Genomic DNA, 20201 nt, shown 5'->3' with positions numbered 1-20201 from the left:
TACGGGTATTTTCGTGCTTAGTTATCTTATCCCTCATTTCCATGTTGCTTTTGAATGTCCAGGTGTTTACATCGGACGAGAGTACGACACTGAAGATGGAGCGGGACACAAGGGGGCGGCGTATGCTGTCTGGCGCCTACATCATCAATGCGCAGATTGTCAGGAGTTCTGAATATGAGGTCAGTATAACTGCTGGTATCGCCTTTTAGAGTTCAATTGGAACAAAGTCTTGTACACTGAGTTATCTGATTTTACATGAACATAATTTCAATTCCTCAGACTATACCTGATGATATGGGCAAGCTTTGAATAGCTACCAATGTCTCTGGAATAGACTGGTTCTTGTGTGCCCTTCTTATCCATTGAAAACAGGGTATTAGTGCAAGTTGTGTCCTAAGTAACTAAGCAAAAGCTTGCCCCGAATACAGTAAAAGTGTCTCTAGTATGGACTTTCAGACTTTGATACAATACATCTTTCATTTTTCACCGTCATGGCTTTATTCCAGACATTTTCCTTCTTTTGGTGCTACACTCCCTAAAACTGAATGTGGACAAGTAAGCCTATACAGTGTATACATCCTGTAATAGTAACGCTTACGGGCCAGACCTGAAACTGAGATTGCCGTTATTTACTTTTCTTTCGTTACAATGGCAAACAGGAGGTGACTTTAAGTACTAATGGGAATAGCATAAAAACTGCATGAGGTTTTGGAGCAATGGCTGCTTCAGCAGGTGCAATGATGGACATCTGTGTTAAGAATTAAGTACTCTCTGCCAGTGAAGTACAAACAAACCGGGATATGGCTTCTTTTATTATTCAAATACAGTTTGATCTGAAGGCAGCACTACCTGACCTGCACAGCGTGACCAGCATTCTCTTCTGGGATGGCCCAGATAGAACAATCGGGGAGTTTGAATTTAGTGGACGGGAGAAATGGCGAGAAGGAATCTGCCAGTGTTGCTTTCAACAACCCTTTAATCAGGTAAGTGTTGGAGCTGTTAAGAAAATTTGGAATTGATTGTTAAAGTTTCCTTATCAGAGTATTTATATGTTGTATTACACTGTCTATCTAGCCTAAAAAAATAATTTTTTTAAATCTCGGAACATAAAATGTTAATGCTACTTTGTACAACGTACTATGAGGAAGTGGGGAAAAATACATTTGCAGCTCCCATATGTTGTTATTTTCAAAATGCAGTTTAACTGACTGCTCAAAATTTAAAGACTTCGTTGTCATAAGGTGTTTCGTGATGTACCATCAAAAAGAAACGGTATATAGTTCTGAGGTGTACACTTTTGATCTTTTGGCTGATATTCAACGGAATTTAGGCATGTTTTATGGACGAAGGTATGAACTTCGTTTCCTTTCATCCAGCTTTGAAAGGGCATTTACTTGTGAATACGGCAGTTGATATTTGTAGAGATTGCTGACACGATTGGCCAAGGGTTTCTCTTAGCCCATACATGAAGTTTGGAGAGTGCTTCTCATCTGCAAGAGATTACCACAAGTCGTTTGGAACATGTTATTCACATTTTGGCTACCAAGTTCACACAGCGATCTGTAGGTCAGCTGCATATGCCCGTTGTACCGTAAGCTTTATATTATTTTTGGTTCAGTCTATGTGTCCTCAGTGTGACTGTAAGCGCTTCTTGGGGGTACCCGATTCATTTGATGACAACTCCACGCATGTCAACGCCACCCCTCTGCCACCTGTAACAACCAGTAGCTTTGTAGCCACAAAGACAACGGAAGAGGCCGACTTAAGCAACGGAAATGGTGCTCCGGTGACAACCAGGGGCCCTAGAGCCTGGACAGTCCGGAAACCAGACGCAGACGGGGACAGTGTATCTGACGATGAGAGTGGGCGATGGATTGCACAAAGAGCTTGTGGCTTCCAACTCTACCCAAGTAAGATACTATAATCGACGCATTATTCATCTTACAACATCACTGATATATATTAGTCAGATGGTCTTTCCAAATTCCTGTGAGTTTATTGTCTTCTTCAAAGGGTTTAAATTTCAACAAATTAGAGCATGTGGGTTTTTCAAGTCGATGCGAATGTGACTTCTTTCGTAGATGGCAGTGCATCTCAAGCTGTACTATGGTGTCGTTACTTTGGAGATGGCTGGCCGATGATCTCAGAGCCTGTAGATCTGGACTTTGATCCATCAGTGGAGGAGCGCCATTACTCGGTTCACTTCAAAGTCATGCCGTTTGATGCACAAGAGGTGTGTTTTCATTACTGACTTTGAATTTGACATTGATAAAAAAAACCTTATTTTGAGGAATTGTGACAAATTATGTTTCCCAATTACACAGAGACATATATCACCTCACAAAGAGATTCTTTCTTTTGATTCACGTAGAGTGCTTGAGAAGTTATTTATTTTTTGTACTATATCATACATTTATTTGGTTTTTTTTACTATATCATGCATTCCAAATCGACTGTGCTATAATAGCCTATTCCTCAAGTCAAGGCAAATAAAATACTGGGTAGATCACCATTCCCATTGCTATATATTTGTCAACAAATTTATCTTTGAAACATTCTGTTGCAGGACGAATGGTCGTTTGAAGTCTACGTTGATGGTAATCTACTCTCTTCACTGACTGGCCTACCAATCATGTCCTCATCAACGAAACTCATCCTTCATGTCTTCAATCGAGACAGCTACATTGCGGATCTGCAAGACCCCTTCAATCCTCCGGCTGTCACAGCCATAGTCAGGAACTTGAGGTCTGTGAAACATTCTTGTTCGGTTTCTTCCATCGCTGTCATTATACCCAGAGATACATTGTGCCTTATCAGTTCATGCATACCATACCATTCATTTGATACTCTAATTTCCTTCTGATTAAGGATGCCTCCTGAGCAGAGCAAGCTGTGTCGCTACGGGGCACCATTCAGGGCTGGCACTAGTCCCGTCTCCCGCTACTTTGCTGGTGTCGGCTCGGTAGCAGGAGCCACAGATATCGTGCCGTTCAGGGAGGTAATGCAGGCCGTGAACCGTGAATCAAGTTAGCCTATTTTGGGTGTACTATCAGTACTATCTACTTATGTGCAGGCTTTTATTTTACCAGATGGCCTGTGTTCGAAATAACTTCAAATTAATAGAGTCTCTCATGAACTGTACATCCTAAACACCGAGATGAGATTACCACTGTACTGAAACTCTCCATAGGTCACCTACTAGAGAATTAATTATAACTTGTAAGCCACTTAGAGTCTTTAGAACTTAGAACCTCTAACATGGAACGTAAATGATTGGGACCGGGCCGCTCAATTAGATATAGGCCTACTTTGCTCTTTCTGTTTTGGTTAATTTTCTCTGTTCAGATCGCAAGGCCCTGTGTTCCTTGCATCAACCCCTGTGATCGTTACCAGTGTGATCCCTCGTGTTCCCTTGATGCCGTTCCCATCACATTCACTCTCACCAACCTGTCTCTGGCTAGACTGGATCCTTTGAATGGAACTCTAAAAAGCGATGGAAATGCAACGACGCAAGCTTCACAAGATAACGAGGGACCACTCCCGTTTTTTGTGACAGGTGAAATGGATATTATATCACATAGAGAGATTGGATAGAGATTACTTCTAATATCAAACAGAATAAAGTTGTGTTAAAATATCACAGTTTCCTATATTTTCAGACAGGCCCAGCCTAAAAGTTAACAGTAAACAGAAGACCCGACGCCTGAATTCAAGTTACAAGATATTATCACTATTAAAATTAACTCTGACAAAAGCATTCCTTTGTCACCGTGCACCCTTTTACTTGCAACCGGTCTTGAGAATGGTATTGTGCAATTGTGACTGGTATTGTGAAAGATTTTGTGATAGTTTTGACCTCAACATAGTGGTAGATTGGCAATAGTGTGTTCTCCACAATACGGAAGTCACTGACAGCTACAATGTAGCTGCGGGTCAACCTGTACAATAGACGTGTTGTTGCTTTCATGGCCGCATTCTGTCGAATTCGTCACAGCCTTATGGTGACCAAGCTGTATCTCCTCTTCAAGCGTTTCCGTTGAAACTCTTCAACTCTAAGCCATGTGTTCTTAGATACTGCCAATATCCTTCCCGTGAAAGTATTTCTTTGTATCGTCTCTAACTTTTTCCCATTCTTGTTAATGTTTCAATTTAATGTTTTGTTGGTCCCCTGCACAGTGAAATCTTTCCTTGGAAATGGAAAATCAGTTTTAACATCCTCCAATGGTTTCTACATTGATGACACCCCACCAGAATTAGAGGTGTTCTTCTATGTAGACGTCAACGTCAACCAGTATGAACCGACGTCCTTCCAGTCCTCGGAATCTACCATTAGTGTTCTCTGGAGCTTCATTGATACAGAGAGCATGATCAAGGTTTGCCCATCTCTCTGCCCAATTAATCAACATGTTGATTGAATGTGTTTTTATAGATTATGTACTACATGTACAAAGAAGTATGACATTCGCAGATTTTTAAAACCATTTATTAAGCCATATCGTTTCATTATTTCAGTAGTTCGGGCCAAATAGTAATTTAGTGACCCAGGAAAAAATCATTTTCAAATTCCATTTACTCATTTTGGTAGTTCCAAACCAGCCAAAAAAGTGGACAATAGTTCTTGGCTTTGAGCGACGTGTGACCTGTGGCAATCAGTACTATCAAGTTGCCTGGAATCATCATTATTTGAGAAGTTGGGTCGAAATACCCACACCAATGTCTTCGCAGCCAACATGTTACTAAACAGCACTTGGTGCTGATACACTGTCAATTACAATGGTATCAAGTTTACTCAAAGTTTACTTTATATTTGTTGAGTGATATCCACTTATGATAAACGCATTGCAATGGGCATCATTTCATTCAGCAATCTACATGTATAGTGTGTGTTTCTCTCACTGACCAGGATCGTAATCCAATCCACTGAAACAGAGGGAAAGCTTAACGGATGGCAAATAGATATTCAGTATATTACTTGCAATTGTATAATTTGCTACAATGCTGTTGGATTTTCATATAAACTCTTTCAGGAGCAATACTGGGCCGTAGGAACCTCCAGAGGGGCCACAGACCTGCAAGACTTTGTCAACGTTGGGTTGAACCAGACAGCTACCAATAGAGATCTAATGGGATCACTGCACCACAACACCACGTACTTTGTAACCCTTAAGGCTGTCAATGGAGCTGGCTTGGAAACGATTGTAAAATGTGATGGTAGGCAGGGCAAAGACATAGGGTGATTAAACTCAACCTAACAGACACATGATACTGATCTGGGATGAATGCTTCACTTTACCAAAGAAGGTGTGACTGTGCAAGCTGTCACCAGAGTAGACTTAGAAATGATAGTGTAAGTTTTCAAATGCAGTTAAAACAGTCTGACAAGTGGGGAGACAGCATGACATTAATACAATGGGATTTGTGGAGTGCAGCAATTTATACTTGGAGACTTTAAACCTCAAAGCTAGGAGCTTTCACCCAGTGCAGTATTATCAGATAGGCAGTAGCGGTAGCGTGATAGTCAAACCCTTCAAAAGTCTCTGCAAGTCCAGTATAAACATTTAGTCAGAAGCTATGACGAAGCATTCCTCTGTTGTCCTTCACCCAGCTAGAATTAACTGAGTGACTTGTAAATGAAAGGACTTGTAAAGGACTTTAACTCGACTGATGAAAAGGACTACAGCATTGGGGTTTCACAAGTGTCGTTTTTGCACTGCTCAGGTGTTACTGTCCTACTGGAAGAACCCACTGCGGATGATGTCAACACCACCTCAATGTTCAGCCAGCAGTTTGAGGAGGAGGTTTACCCACCTGATGTAGAGAAAAGTGACGACCCAACAAAGACGGGGACATCCTGGTCCAAACCAAAGGATGAATCCATCGTTCGTTATGGTGAGGGACCTGTCTTAGTAATTTAACTTTGTGTGCAGAGAAATCGAGATTAGTTAACTCATAGATATGTTCATCATCGGTAGCCATATTTTGTCAGCTAGTTTAATTTCTAACTACGTGTGTTTCACTTTTGGTTCATATATATCCACTACATTGGCCTCACAATTCCTGCTTCTTCTCACGTGTCCATCTTCCCTGTTCTACAAGAAGTTAGTGTCGCCATGTCTCACTGTCTTCTTCAATGTCTGCATTCAGAGTACTGTGTGAGCAGTTCAGCGGAGGTCCTGGATGACGTTGTTCCCTGCATGGTAGTTGGCACGAATGCCTCAGGCTCTGTGGTCATCGAGAATGGAACGATCGTTGTCAGAGCCGGTGACAAGGAGGAGCGGTTTAACATCACCGACTTCAGGGCACCCACGGATGCCACTCAGGCAGAGATGATTAAACACACTGGAAAGTTCAACATGGAGCCTGGAAAGTGAGTGGTTAACGCCGAACCCAATCCGCACAGATACATGAAACAGTTACATTAGGCGCAAAGAATCAAAGTTGGACTCGGCAAATCTCATCTAATAAAACCTGCTGTTATCACAGCCTTTTTATGAACTCTGGTTATTCTACATTTCACTTACAGATTATTGTACACACTATTTGTGAGTGCTTTAGCGTGCTTGAATCCCATGTGACTGCTGTCTAGATGCACAAAGAATCATCATGCAACACAGGTTTTTGAATTTAGGCTAAATATTTCCTGTAAGAAGCTCAAAGAAACTGTTCACGTCTAGGGTAAAAGGACGGTGACGTGATACGACTACGAATAGGTGACTCAGGACATTAAGCTTGTACGTGACTCTAAACACTGGTAAAAGCTAATGGATAGGCTCCTATAATGTTTGATTTTCAGGTGTCTACATTCCTGGATGAGGATGTGTAACCAAGCTATGCTGTGTGTGACCCTTTCCGCGGGAACTACCACAGTATTGGGTAAGTATGAAAATCACGATGAAAAGCAACTATTTTTTTCCTGTCGTGTTGAGTTTTCAAGAGTTTCTCTAACAGTTTTGTGAAATCAGCAAGCGTTTCCTGTCTATCAAATAGGAGACAGCGATACGATGGTGACGTCAACTGATGGTTCCGACCTTGTCCTGACGTCATCGACAAGTCAGAGGAGAAGGAAGCGGTCGACGGGTAATCACTTTGAAGTTACCTTGGCTACGTCAGAAGGTAGGCATTATATTATATTATATTATATTGCATTGCATTGCATTGTATTCCATATTTTATTCTATATTCCATTTTGTATTCTATTCTGTATTCTATTTTATATTCTAATCCTGTTTTATTCTATTCTATTTGATTCTTTATTCTATATTCTATTCTATTCTATATTCTATTCTATTTTGTATTCTATTTTCTATTCTATACTCTATTCTATTATATTAAGAGGAGAAACTTGGATGGGAACTGTGTTGTATCAAGGTTTAGATTAGAAGGGGCAAAATTCGTTGGTTTCAAAAATGGCTGTCCAGTTTTTAATTTGGTAAAATATTGACATTCCCTAACCCTGTGGTGTTCTTTTTATAATGATGTTATTTTCCCCATATAGTCTCCAAGGGAAAATATCCGCCCCACCCTGCATTGCCATGCACTGGATGATAATAGTATTGAGCGTTCACACATTAACCAATCATAAACTTGAAAAGAAAATACAAACTGGGGAATATGGAAACAGAGGGGTGATTTACAAAAGTCCGTTTTTAGATTGTCTTTTTTGCTACAGATTGATATATCTATTTTTTAATTCCTCCTATAGTCCTGTCTTGGTCTTATCTTTTATGGGGTCCTGAATATCATTCTTCAGTGCGCCAAATTAACGGGGTGAACTTTGGGTTTGCATCACGAGGTTTTAAATGCCCAGAGAGGAGAAGGTTAGCATTTTATCTTTTCATTATCCCCTTTTTCTGGTGGTCAAGCGGCAATCCCTTGACCCCTCCTGGTCAGCTACTGATTGATATCTCAAACCCAGCGTCTCACTTTGTCTTTCAGGTTTGCACCAGGGTGGTTCACTCATCCTTGGCCTGCTGGATGCGAACCGAACCATCCAGGAGTTTACATCAGATGCTTCCCCTGATTATAAACCTTACATCACCAATCCCCTGTCCACCATGGAGTACACGTCAAGACTGCTCAAGCAAAGGTAGGACTGATTGCACTCTAACTTAACAGTGTGCATGGATGTGTGTATAAATAATGATAAATAATGCACATTTGCTGAGAGCACACATCAGCATATATTGTTGCTCAAGGCACTACATTATATTGATATACACAGCGTTTGCCTTTGTAAACGTTTTCTACCTTTCAAAGGAATGGAAATGATTTTTTGCAAAAAGGGACCTTTACCTTTTTTTCAGTCAGTAGACTTGCTGAGTTTACTTAGTGATTCTATGGAGACAGACAACAGAAGAAGACATTAATCAGTCAGAAACTATGATCATTTTAGTCACACATAAGATTTCAGAGATTCGAAATTAATTTCCCTTAGGATACGTTTTGTGTATGAACCAACATTCTACGTTGCCAGTCTTGGGCAGACTGAGCTCCGAGGACCAATGACGATTACTATCACTCTTGGCACACCGGGAAACTGGACAGAGGCAAAGCCAAGACTTATCTACTGGGACACAGGTGAAGATGATTGAACTATATACCAATATATATTGGGTGGATACAACGTTTGTCTATTCCAATTCTTACATAAAAGAAGAACAATATGAGTGATACTTATAAAAAAACTTTGCTCCGCATGAGTGTTTGTATAGTCAGCGGGAGTAACTTTCACACTTGGAAGCAGGCTTCAGTCTGCTAAAGTCGCCTAAGCCCTTGCCCAACTTTGAAAAGCCCCACAGTGTGAGTGCTGATATTGTTCATCACAATGTGTCCCATAGTATGAACTCTTTTCTGGGCTGAAACCATATCATGGCACTGATCTCGTACCTTGATCTCTTAATTAAGAGATCAGTGCCATTGCTCAACTGACGAGGGTATCCGTGGTGAACCAAGTTAACACTTCAGCGGCTCCTCCCCCATATCCAATTGCCGTTCAAGTTTTGGAGGATGCTCTAAGTCCGTTTTGATTTTTTGTGGACTTTTGCCGTTTATTTTCGGGAGCAGACCTGAAACCAGCCAGAACTCCACACAGTTCACAAAAAGGAAATCAAAGTATGTACATTGTTCAATTTCCAAAGGCAGTAAATCAGGGGAACTTGCCTGCTGTCCTCTTGCCTCCCAAAATAAGGGGGTCCGTATACATTTCCCATTCCCAACCCATGCGTGGCCCTGAAGTGTATGTGTCTCTTTCATATCTCTGAAGATCGCTTTAAATGGCGTGATGCAGCGAAGACCTGTAGTGATGTGGATCGCATTACTTACCTTGAAGACGGGAACCAGGTTATCGTGGAGGTTAGTCATCATGCTATTGACGTTTGTAATTTTAGTGTATATTTTATTATTCTCAAGAGAAATGCTTGGCAGAAAGTGATGGCAAAAAGGCAAAAAGTCAAGTAGGGCCAATTTGGTCTTGCAGTCTTTTGATGCTCGAAGGATTGACTCCCAACTCAGGATCTGTCGTCCTGTTTCATAGCAAGGAAAGAGCACATACAGTTCAAAGTTTTGAACACTCTCGTGGTTCTTTCGAAAACTAAATGATGCAACCCGCAACCTAATTTTGTTGACATTTGTTTTAGTGTGTTTGTGCCCATCACAAGGAAAGTTTCTTTGATGTTGCTTCTTAGGTTTGCTCTACCCGGGCTCCAGCCTCTACGCCCTCAGCAGCTGGTCGCAAGCGGCGGGCCGTGCAAGAGGAACCTATGCTGACTAGTCCCACTTACTTCAGCCATGAGACCCATTTTGCCTTGGCTTTGGTTCTTGATGCCGTCCCTAACGACCCTCCTATAATCACAAACCCTACTGAGATCATGTTCATGGAAGAGGACGAAGGTAAATAAGTTAACTTACTGTGCAGGCCAGACTGCGTCTTAAGTAGCCTGCACTCGTGTTTGTCAAGTTCCACTAAACAAGAATCTGTCATAGCAAAATTCTCTGGGAGTGTTGTGCATTTGCATAAAGATTCCATCTATTCGTTTTTTTTCTGTTTTGCTCCTCCGTTTTGATTTCTTTCGGAATTGCAGAGGCCTTACGTAATACTCATTTGATTTGTTCACCTATGTGCATGCCTGCTTAGTGACTGCTTTGTTTCGAAGCTAGTCTAGCCTTAATTAATTGAAAATTGCCAACACAAATTTTCCCATGTTACAATCCTTCGTTTGCCATCTTATCCAGGTACTTTGGAGTACACACTTCAGGCCAGTGATGCTGAAGGTGACATGTTATTCTTTGAGCTTGGTAGCAATGAGGACTTGCAAGGCACCGCAACAATCACTGAGGATGGAGAATTCAGTTTTACGCCTTGCGCTGATTGCTTCGGTACTGTCACCGTACAAATCATTGGTTAGTGACTCCATTTTCTATCGAAAAAGTGTGCCAAAGCCTACCCAAAGGTTGTACATTTTCCACGCTGGTCACACAATTTGATGGGCTGTTTTATTTCTCAATAAGTTGTTCCGTCAAGAACAAATTATCAGATATCAGTAATGCATCCAGGACAAAATGTTCTAAAAGGACGAGACTGTAGAACCTAAATGCCAAATGAAAGTTTTTTTTTAACTTTGTAGAGTTGCGGAAACAAGACAGGCTGTTTGGATGGTATTTGAACCCATCTATTAGTGTGGACGTCACTTGATCTCCGACTGGGATTGAATCCACACTGAAAAATTGCCTGAGTTAAAATTTAACTCAAGGAAGGGTGAAAACTGCAACCACCCAAATATGGCCTGTGTTAACCCAATCTTGGGATGAGAATTGTTTTCTGTTTCATTCTCCCCAGAAAATGAGTGGATATTAACCACTGTTAGGTTAAAACAAACCAGAAATTTATTTAGAAATGATTGCGAGAGACCGTACGTCATTCAGTAGTATAATTTAGGCATTTCTATTTGTGGAGGTTTCTTCCAATTTTTATCTTTTCCACAGTGAGAGAGATACAGACCTTCAGTGAAATCAAACCTCTGTCTACCAGTGTCAACATCACCATTGAAATCCATCCGGTCAACGATAACCCTGTATTGTACAGCGCGCGGAACAGGCAAATTATTGGCAACGGACGCATTGCCTTGGTAAATAACAGGACATTACGGATTCTTTATAACAGAAAAATATATACATCAAAGATATTTTTGTAATTGTGCCCCTTGTAATCACCAGACATCTCTGTGCCTGAAAAGGGCATTTTTAAATAGTCCTATGAAAACATCTCCCTTTTTCGGTCAAAGAAAAGGTCTATAGGATTTCCTTTGCTATACCATCGAACATTTAGTAATTTATGTAACAGTTTAAGCCTTAGTATAAGCCATGATTCTGTGATATCACTGCAGATAAACCATAGTGCACTGTGTGTCTTGAGGCAGCAATCGAGTCTTTGTGGAGCTTTATTTAGGCTCAAGTCTTCTCAGATCGCATTGTCCCATGCATGCTGACAACAGGCGCAGTCCTATTGCCCTGGCAGCTCATGCAGACACATAAATTGGGTTGAAGGAAAGAAAAGGATTTTGAATTTCGTCCAACATGATTCTTTTTCCCTGGCTTTCTCCTTTTTGCAGACTTTGGTCAAATTTTCAACATATTTCAACTTTCAATTTTCAACTGGTTAATTATCGGTAACAAAATATTCAGTTAAAAAAGCTTCACCTCTTTCCTTCTGCAATCTTGGAAAATCTTTTGAAATTGCCTCTGCCATCAGAGAACAATTTTTCTACTATTTAGTCCTGAGTGTTCAAGTTGTTTCATTTTTGGACAGTTAATCGTTGAGCAGAACACAGGATCAAACGTTGCCTACGTGGATCTGGTTGCTGAGTTAGGAGCGTACGATGTTGACACCAACGACAACCTGACCATCCTAACCCAGCCTGTGACCTACGGCAACCTGACACTGACACAGCAGTCGAGGTCAGTGCCCTCCAGGCAGAACTGTAGTGAGCCCTCATTGGGAGACACCAAACAACCAGTCATCCCGTGTGGACTACAGTTGCCGCATGATGAGGTAAAGTATCATTGATGAATAAGTTTCTTGAATAGACAGTGTATCTTGTATCAACATCTGATTGCATCGGCTGTATCAAGGTAATCCTTCCAAGTCCTGACCCTATAAGCAGGTATTATCCATGTACATTATTAAAGCTTGTGAGTTTCAAACTGTTTTGTATATACATCTGCATTTTGGCCCTTAACTTGTAACTAAATCACCCAATGACAAATCAAGTCGTGTTTTCTCCCAACCAACGAAAGTCTCCAAACCAAATGATTGTCTTTTAGGAGCAATTACTTCCCAACTTTATGCTTGCAGAGAAACATGACCTGGATTACGTCCAGATTCACCTACGCTCCCTACCCTAACTACCACGGCAGGGATAGCTTCCTGGTCTTGGTTGAGGACCAGTCAGGGGCCGTGTCTCAGCTTCTGGAGGTACAGATTGCTGTACTGGTCAACCCTTGCATCAACGGTGGAATCTGTAGAGGTGAAATGCTTAATTTCTTCTAACAATTTTTTTTATTTCCCTTTTTCCCGTTGCTGTATTTGCTGAGCTTATTTTGTTCTCTTTTTAGAAAGGGTAGGGATTTTCCCAATCTCACCAAATGTGCATTTTTAGGAAGGTGGGAAAGTTAAAAATTATCCAAGTCTCTAACAACAGTTAATCTATGAAACATCGAGGAGGAACAGCAATTTTTGAGTAGGTTGAAACCATCGAGTGCAACTTGTTATCAAAATATTGAAGAACCAAGAAATTTTGTGCCAATGATTGGGTTATCAAGGATAAATTCGAACTTCAAAATTTGGCAATTGCGTTGACAGAGATCAATCACGTAGGCCCCAATACCTACGAACACGTGTACGGCACTCTGGGATGCGGACGTCGCAGACCACTCCTTACTTCATTTTCTCTTTTATAATTTTTTGTACATAGGACCTGTGGCTGACCCTGATTGTACCTCCCCAGCACGTAGCAGTGGGTTCGATTCCTACTCCTGCCTCTGTCAGTCTGGCTGGGTCGGTGACATCTGTGAGATTGATTACGACGAATGTCAGTCCACACCCTGCGAATATCCATATGTCTGTTTCGATCGCCTCGACGGATTTCAGTGTGCCTGCCCGTTGTCCGATCCACTGTGTGATGACCTGGACTGGAGGTCAGTGCCATCGGAAAGAATCCCACGAAAATCACTTATGTCAATTCATTCATTTATGCCGTTCATTCATTGGTCCGATTTCCAGCTGGCAGGGTGGAGGGAAAGGGGGGTTTAAAATAAAGTAGGAGTTGGAAAGGGGGAAGAGAAATCGACGAATTGACCAAAACATTATCAAAATTCCACAAAGTTGCAGGATAAAAATATTTTGATGATCGTCGTAAAATCCTTAAAAACCTGCAATTCTCTTTATATAAGTTAATTGGGACATTTAGATCATTATTTTTTGCTAAAATTTTCATGAATTCCATCATATATACGTTTTGCTGCTACACGAGAAGTTTTTTGCAATATCCATTCTGAAGAATTGGTCGCTGAACTGACAAATCATACGGCATGTGGAAATAAGTGGTGGTCTACCATATACATGTATTTAGTTAGTTCCTTTATGTCCCTGCAAGTGAGTTAGAAGCCATAGATATGATAGATATTGAGATCATACTTCGTACAAAACACACATTTACGCAACCTTTACTTGAATTGAGAAAACAATCGTTACCGTCTTATTCACAACTTCTACATCCTCCAAATTTAGTCTAGAAACAAAGTTGTTTCTGCATTGCAGACTCGTTGCAGCTATGTTTCGAGTCGTGAATTTAAAAAAGGGTTCATAATGTGTGTCCCTTTTCAGACTTAAAGTTATAATTGGCGTTATCAGCTGCCTTGCTGGACTGCTCACGATTGCTGCTGTGCTTTTCTGCTTCTGCAAGACGGGACGTGTCAAAAAGTAAGTTCCAACCCTTGTTCGTAACTTTAAAGCAAACAACAGTTGAGTGTGGCTTGAATTGTTCTCAGAACCTGAGGCTTTCAGTTTTGTTTTGCTTTTAGTTGTTGGCAAAAAGTGTAACAAATAAAGGGGTTGAAAGAACACAGAGTAAAGCGTTCTACCTTGCTTAAGTTTCTGACCAAAATGAAACAACAGCTAAACGTATTTGGGAATCTTTATGAGCACAAACCTGGAGAGGGTACCAGTGGAATATTGAGTGCAGACTTGAAATTTTCAGGATGGGAAGCATTAACCCTAACCCTCCTCAATCCTTCACCTGTTGGAGGACTGAGGAGTGTTAGGGTTAAGCAAATACTCGGTAATACCTCTTCTCTCTATACGACCATGGAAACCAGGCTTTACTCTTGTACTTCTACAAATTGAGTTAATCTGAGATCTTTCGAATTAGCTGCAGTTAATTTTCTTTACATTCAGTATATTTTACGAATCTACTGTTGTCGAAGATTTGTAGCAACGGGGAGATTACCCTGCCCCCCGGTTAGGTCAAAGCAGTTGCAGCCGGAAGGTTGGGGTAGAGTATAACTATATTGTTTGACGCCGTGACACTGATTGTACTGGGCCTTTTAACAGGCACAGTAGGTGAATTTAACGGATACCAGGAACGCCCACACTCCGGCCTTAATGTGTATCTTTGCCTTTCTCCATAGAAAATGACGTATAGTTATCTTTTTTTCGGGATTAATCCTTTATAAAGCAAGATTTTCAAGAAAGATTTGAATTTTATCTTCTCGTTTCAATAAGGAATGATGTGTTTGTTGTATTTTAGTTTAAAGGCAGCATGCCGACTAAATTTCTAATATCCCATTTCAATGTATAAATACACCGATTTATGTATTTAAAGTGTGAAATAAAAGTGAAAACAATTTGTGTCCATTGCTTGTTTGTTTAATTCCCCCCCCAAAAAATGGCGTCTTGGCACCAGACGAACCGACAGGGCCCCAGCACTGCGTATATCTCTGCGCGCACACGTCGTATACACGTCCATGTACATATGCGTACACACGCCGACCGCATCTGTTTTGCAAAATGGCCGAAAGTGATATCTCCGACGTGTCGTCTCCATCGTCGTCAGCCGAGTCTAGGCTTCTGTTCGGCGGGAATTGCGTCGGAACAGAATCTTTCTTGAGCATTTTCTAAGTGTTCATGCCCATGGAGCCATGCAAACCGCTTTCGAAGCACGTCGGCTCGAAGTGGTCACTGCACAGGGCCGACTGTGGCCGTCCCTTTTCGCCCTGGTGGTCTTGATTTTAGTTGTCAAAATTCTCCGTAAGTTGGGATCGGTTGGCAACAAGTGTAGAGACACCCCATCCTTGGTTGTTTTGCTGCATGAAGCAACAACACACCTAGCTCGTCGGCATGGCTCAGAAACTGTAGTTTAGTCCCCAAAACGTGGAGTACCTTCGCACAGCTTTGGCACACAAACATATGGCTTCTGCTACGTCGGACCAGGCAACTAGGCAAACATGTGCCTCGATCTGCGTCATAACCCCCGCGAAGATTTATGTTAATTAGGGTAGAATTCCACTGGCGGAGTAGCCTGTCGCAACTTTGTAAACCTGGGTTTCTCCTACTTGTACAAGAAAGTAATCATTGCATCACACAAAATATCATTCGTTAGATCTTAATTCATTGATTGATGCATGAATAATGCAAACTAAACCCTATATCATCCTGCTTTAACTGAATTGACGCAAGCTTGGGTAACCGTTCCCTACGTTTGCGGTCCAGCACATTTATCTCATTTCGTATGAAACATTCTTGTATAAACTTGTTTAAAGAGTTAGCCTGCAAATTTTCTTGTGTTGTTAATTTTTGTAGTGCTATAAGAAACTTTAGTTGGATATGTGCGCTTTATAAAAAATCTTTATTTGTATCATTGAACTCCAAAATTTGTATTATAATTTCAATCAAATGTTGCTCATTCTCCAAAAGAAGTAGCAATATGTATTAAGTGGGCTTTTTGGAATGATTCATACATAAGAACATCCAGGGATCAGTGAACCCCATTTTGAGTGGTTTGTAAAGTGGTGAGAAAACTACTAACCATACTTTCATGAAGTTGATATAACATTCCTCAATTTCATAGAGTCATGTCATGGCTTTAGTCCAGAAGGTCTCGCTGCTGTGGCACACATAATAATGAATCGAAGGTGCAAGAGGAAGAGAAGCAAATACATGTAAATATCCAGCACTGAGTGTTTACTGCACAAATACTCTCATGAAGTAAATTTTTTATAGCATTCCTCAATTTCACAGAGCCCTGTGTTGGTTTTAGCTCGATATAGGTTTGGCTGCATTTACACAGGTGTAATAATAATAACTCCAAGCGCAAGATGAAGGGAAGAGAGTATGTATCCAGCACTGACTGTGTCAACTTACTCTCAGCGTTTCGTGCAACAATGGGAAATAGTTTAAGTCAGAGAATATAACTTGGAACTGTGGATTCGTGCAAAGAATGGGCTTGGCTTCGTCTCCGTCTGTCCCATTCTGTCCACGAATCTACAGTCCTTTGTCAATTCTCTGTGACGTAAGATGAGGCAAGGGCATCGCTTACTTTGGGGTACATGATGTTTGAGCTGTGAGAACAAAATCAAACCAGTCAACTCATACAACCTATTTTCCATTTTTCAATACGGTTGATTCACAATAGTGCACATTGGGTCGACAGATTTTCCGAACTGTGATTGGCCAATACGTTGCACTCTTGGATGCGCACTGTTGTGAATCAACCGCAATGAATTTTCCATGGTCAAATCCTTAGCACAGTAACTATATATTCCGGATAGTTCCTCTTTTTTATTATAAATGCTCAGGTGAACAATCGCCACAAGAGGTATGACTGAGTAATTATACTTTACTGATTTTTCACATTTGAATAAGGCATTGGTGTGCATTCATCCGAGTGGCAAGGAAAAAGAACAGTTTAGGTGAAATTGCTTATACCTTTTTGCTCCACGTGTTGCTATAACAGCAGGTCACAAAGCCAGCTAGCCGGTGAATCTGACGATAATCATCTGGTGTCCAATGTTACCTACAATACTTCTCACGCCTATAAGAATCCCGCTTATGAAGACAGCAGTGGAGATTACTCAGATGCTGCCGAGGAAGAGGACAGCCAGACTGGTTCCAGCCATCCAGACAGCCCTCCACCCGCAAGATTGCCTGTGCTCCCAACTCGTTCTAAAGGCTCGAGTGACTCCTTGGGCTTCAAGAAGAAGAGGTCTTGGTCTAACCTGAGCCTTTCCAATGCTGTCGCTGATGCTCCAGGAGAAGCTCCTTCTATTGATGAGGGTTCTGCTCTTGGTACCTGTGCCCTGCCCTGTCCTTCTGTGAGCCCTGTGTGTCCCACAGTTAGCCCCACCGGATCTGCAGGCAGTCGTACCTGTCCTGGAGTGACTCCACCTCATCCTGGGGTTAGCCCAAGAGGGCCTGCAGTGAAACCTGCAGGTCATGCTTTGAGCCATGTCAGTCCTTCCGTAAGACCTACCTATGCTGAGATGTGGACAGAGCCAACCATGCGCAGGCAGGACACCAACGCTGGTAAGCCAGAAGGTATGAAAATGTCACAAAAGAGGCTTCAACAGTCTGGCACGGATAAGGCATCTTGCTGTGAGATGGAGGTAAGTGCCATGTTTGGAGTGATTGGACTAAAAAGAGCACAGACAACACATGTATCATTTCAGTCCAGGATATTTTTTGTTGTAAGACTTCCAAAAAACCGTAGGGTTCCTGTAAAGCACTCATGGCACTATAGTTCACAATCCTGAAGACACCCTTGGAGTGAAGAAAAATGAAAACTAGTAATGTAAGTGGAAGGAATTTCAAGAAATTATCCACCCGTTGGTTTGGCTCCAGAATTTGGAGCCTCTGCATTCATAGTGGCTGTAGACAGTGTACCCTGCCACGTTTTGTTCGGTGGTGTGCAAGCACAGACCGTGATCACGACCACGTGGGCCTGTTAGGTTTTGTAAAAAAATTACTAGTATGTTTATGTTATTAAATGTGCATGTATCGATGTGTCCAGAGATAAAGAAGGAGTTGAATTTAACGCATTTGGCAGATTTGTTCACAATTCCACCGGCTGTTTCACATGTTGTACTCCGTATGGGGGGGGGTTGATGCTCCTTTCAACTATTGAGACATAGGTAATTTGCATGTTGGAATAAGCCCGTGCAACACAGACCACTTTTCTGAGTGCGTGGAACTTGAAACTCACGCGTGAGGTGTATCCACAAATGTATAGTGGGCATATCATTTTTTCCTGCGTACTTTGCCGCGAGAGGATTATTGCAGAATTCGACACCAATAACGCTAACTTCAGAAACAACACTGTAGTAATGTGTGATCATTATTCGACAGCCAATTGCCAAACTGCCGAATAATGATCACACAGAACTGTCGTGATGTTTTTGGCGTGTTTTTGCAATTAGCGGATGAGTATCCTGGTTGAACACAGTGATCAGGTTGGGGCAGCGCTACTGCCCCAGCCTGATCCCAGTACTGTGCCTTATATATCCTCAGGAATAAAAAATTCCCATTCCAAAAGTTGGATACACAAAAAGTGTTGAACGAGTCGTAATATATGTAGTCCGTGAAATGAGTCACAATCAAATTACAGTTAAGTTGTTCACTTAGGCAGCGGAAGAGACGGCTCAGGCTGGATAGCCCAGTCCGTAGAGTTCAAGCACGATTCTTTTAGAGAAGTTTTACAAATTTCATACGTACCGGTACGCGGTATTGTCTTTGTCTGTATCATCTAGCCTTTAGGATCAAAGGTAAGCCCTACTGACAACGAGCAAGTCTTCCTGGATGTCGGCGAAACAACGATTTAATGACCCACCGCGGCTGTCTGCTAGCATCTCTCTCACTGCGGGCCATGACTTCAGGGGTTAAAAACATCAAACTCATGTTAAACAATATTTGATTTTGCCTGTACAGGAAGGCAACATTTCCTCAGATAAGCTTCCTCAAAAGCATGGGTCTTAATTTAATTTTTGATACTATACTGCACGAAAGACTTCCAACTAGTGGCACCGTGAACTTAACTCACTCTTTGCTTGACACTGTATAATGAAGTATACAGCATTCTGATTAAAAAGCCAAATTAAGTGGGCTACTTTACAAAGTTTTTACCAAATAAATTTGTTTGTTTGGTGTTTTGGGTTTATTAGCTGTGTCCATGGTACATTTTGTTAACTTGTGGCACATAAATCAGAGGTATTAAAAACAAATGTAGATATCAGGAGCCTGTAACTTATGCACACAAAGAAAATTATGAATCTCCAAAATGTCAGACTTGCTCCACAAACTTTTGACGATATCTACTGATTGAAAATGGTTAACTAAGTGACTACACATCTGTGAAATTGCAACAATGAAGACGATTCTCTGTACTGGTGATGAAAGTTGTGGCACAGTTTGTCATATGAAGGTTTTCACCTGCCATCTCTGCATATACAAGAAATTACACCAGTTGCTAGGTAGTGAATTCAGCCTTGGAAAGAGCACTAGAGATATACTTTCAGCTAGTTTGCCAAAACAAAAATCTTATTTACTCAGATTGTATTACTCTGTCTTTGAAATATCAATATACAGATAATTCTGAAATTTCAAGTAATTAGCTCTAAAATGTAAAACTTAGAGAACAGTTGTAATCGTAGTCATCTCTTATTTTAGCATGTTTTTTGTTACTCAGAATTAGAAATACGAGCTCCCATTTAAAAAAATGTGTTGATCCTTTACGCCTAAGTTTTGTTATGATCCCCAAATGAACTATTTTGCAGTTATAATGGTTCCAATCACTGACCAGCTCTGACAAGATTTATTCTTTGACGTACAAGCATGCGTAAAATGTGCGAGACATTTCTTTAAGCCTGAAAGGTATGTGGAAATGGGAGGAATTCTGTGCTCAGAGCTCCGAAGGAATGTTCTTGTCCCCCCCTCCCATGACAGAATACACAGTTGTGTGGGAAGTACACAGAATTTGATTTCTTTTTCAAACAACTCAAAATTAAAATTCAGTTTGAAACCTTAAAATATGTTTGATCGAACTTTCACAAAGTTGTAAGTGCATTGTTTATGTTCATGTATCCAGAATTTATGTGAGAGTCAAAAGTGCATTGAAGCTATACTCAGATTGACAAATAAACACTTTTTGCAAGCATAA

At 41.1% G+C, this 20201-nt stretch overlaps 1 protein-coding gene across 1 annotated transcript in view; it reads left to right on the top strand.

The window, feature by feature from the left end:
* LOC110988093 (uncharacterized) overlaps nucleotides 1–20201 on the top strand; it is a 104554-nt gene extending 84353 nt beyond the window's left edge. The window contains exons 109-133 of the mRNA XM_087145536.1: nucleotides 63–179; nucleotides 828–983; nucleotides 1619–1910; nucleotides 2082–2233; nucleotides 2567–2745; nucleotides 2869–2998; nucleotides 3346–3556; nucleotides 4177–4373; nucleotides 5028–5211; nucleotides 5719–5889; nucleotides 6145–6367; nucleotides 6794–6873; nucleotides 6988–7113; nucleotides 7936–8086; nucleotides 8435–8577; nucleotides 9263–9351; nucleotides 9684–9888; nucleotides 10231–10398; nucleotides 10981–11123; nucleotides 11804–12046; nucleotides 12350–12521; nucleotides 12969–13191; nucleotides 13880–13975; nucleotides 17007–17655; nucleotides 18796–20201. Of these exons, the coding sequence (XP_087001662.1) occupies nucleotides 63–179; nucleotides 828–983; nucleotides 1619–1910; nucleotides 2082–2233; nucleotides 2567–2745; nucleotides 2869–2998; nucleotides 3346–3556; nucleotides 4177–4373; nucleotides 5028–5211; nucleotides 5719–5889; nucleotides 6145–6367; nucleotides 6794–6873; nucleotides 6988–7113; nucleotides 7936–8086; nucleotides 8435–8577; nucleotides 9263–9351; nucleotides 9684–9888; nucleotides 10231–10398; nucleotides 10981–11123; nucleotides 11804–12046; nucleotides 12350–12521; nucleotides 12969–13191; nucleotides 13880–13975; nucleotides 17007–17655; nucleotides 18796–18867 (4572 nt within the window). The 3' untranslated portion in view covers nucleotides 18868–20201. The remainder of the gene's footprint in view (nucleotides 1–62; nucleotides 180–827; nucleotides 984–1618; nucleotides 1911–2081; nucleotides 2234–2566; nucleotides 2746–2868; nucleotides 2999–3345; nucleotides 3557–4176; nucleotides 4374–5027; nucleotides 5212–5718; nucleotides 5890–6144; nucleotides 6368–6793; nucleotides 6874–6987; nucleotides 7114–7935; nucleotides 8087–8434; nucleotides 8578–9262; nucleotides 9352–9683; nucleotides 9889–10230; nucleotides 10399–10980; nucleotides 11124–11803; nucleotides 12047–12349; nucleotides 12522–12968; nucleotides 13192–13879; nucleotides 13976–17006; nucleotides 17656–18795) is intronic.

This window comes from Acanthaster planci, linkage group LG14 (genome assembly GCF_054643075.1).
Source record: "Acanthaster planci isolate LZ-2023a linkage group LG14, COTS_SCS, whole genome shotgun sequence".
In the NCBI taxonomy this organism is placed as follows: domain Eukaryota; kingdom Metazoa; phylum Echinodermata; class Asteroidea; order Valvatida; family Acanthasteridae; genus Acanthaster; species Acanthaster planci.
Note: the sequence above shows the minus strand (reverse complement) of the source record. Positions and strands in the feature narration are given on the sequence as shown.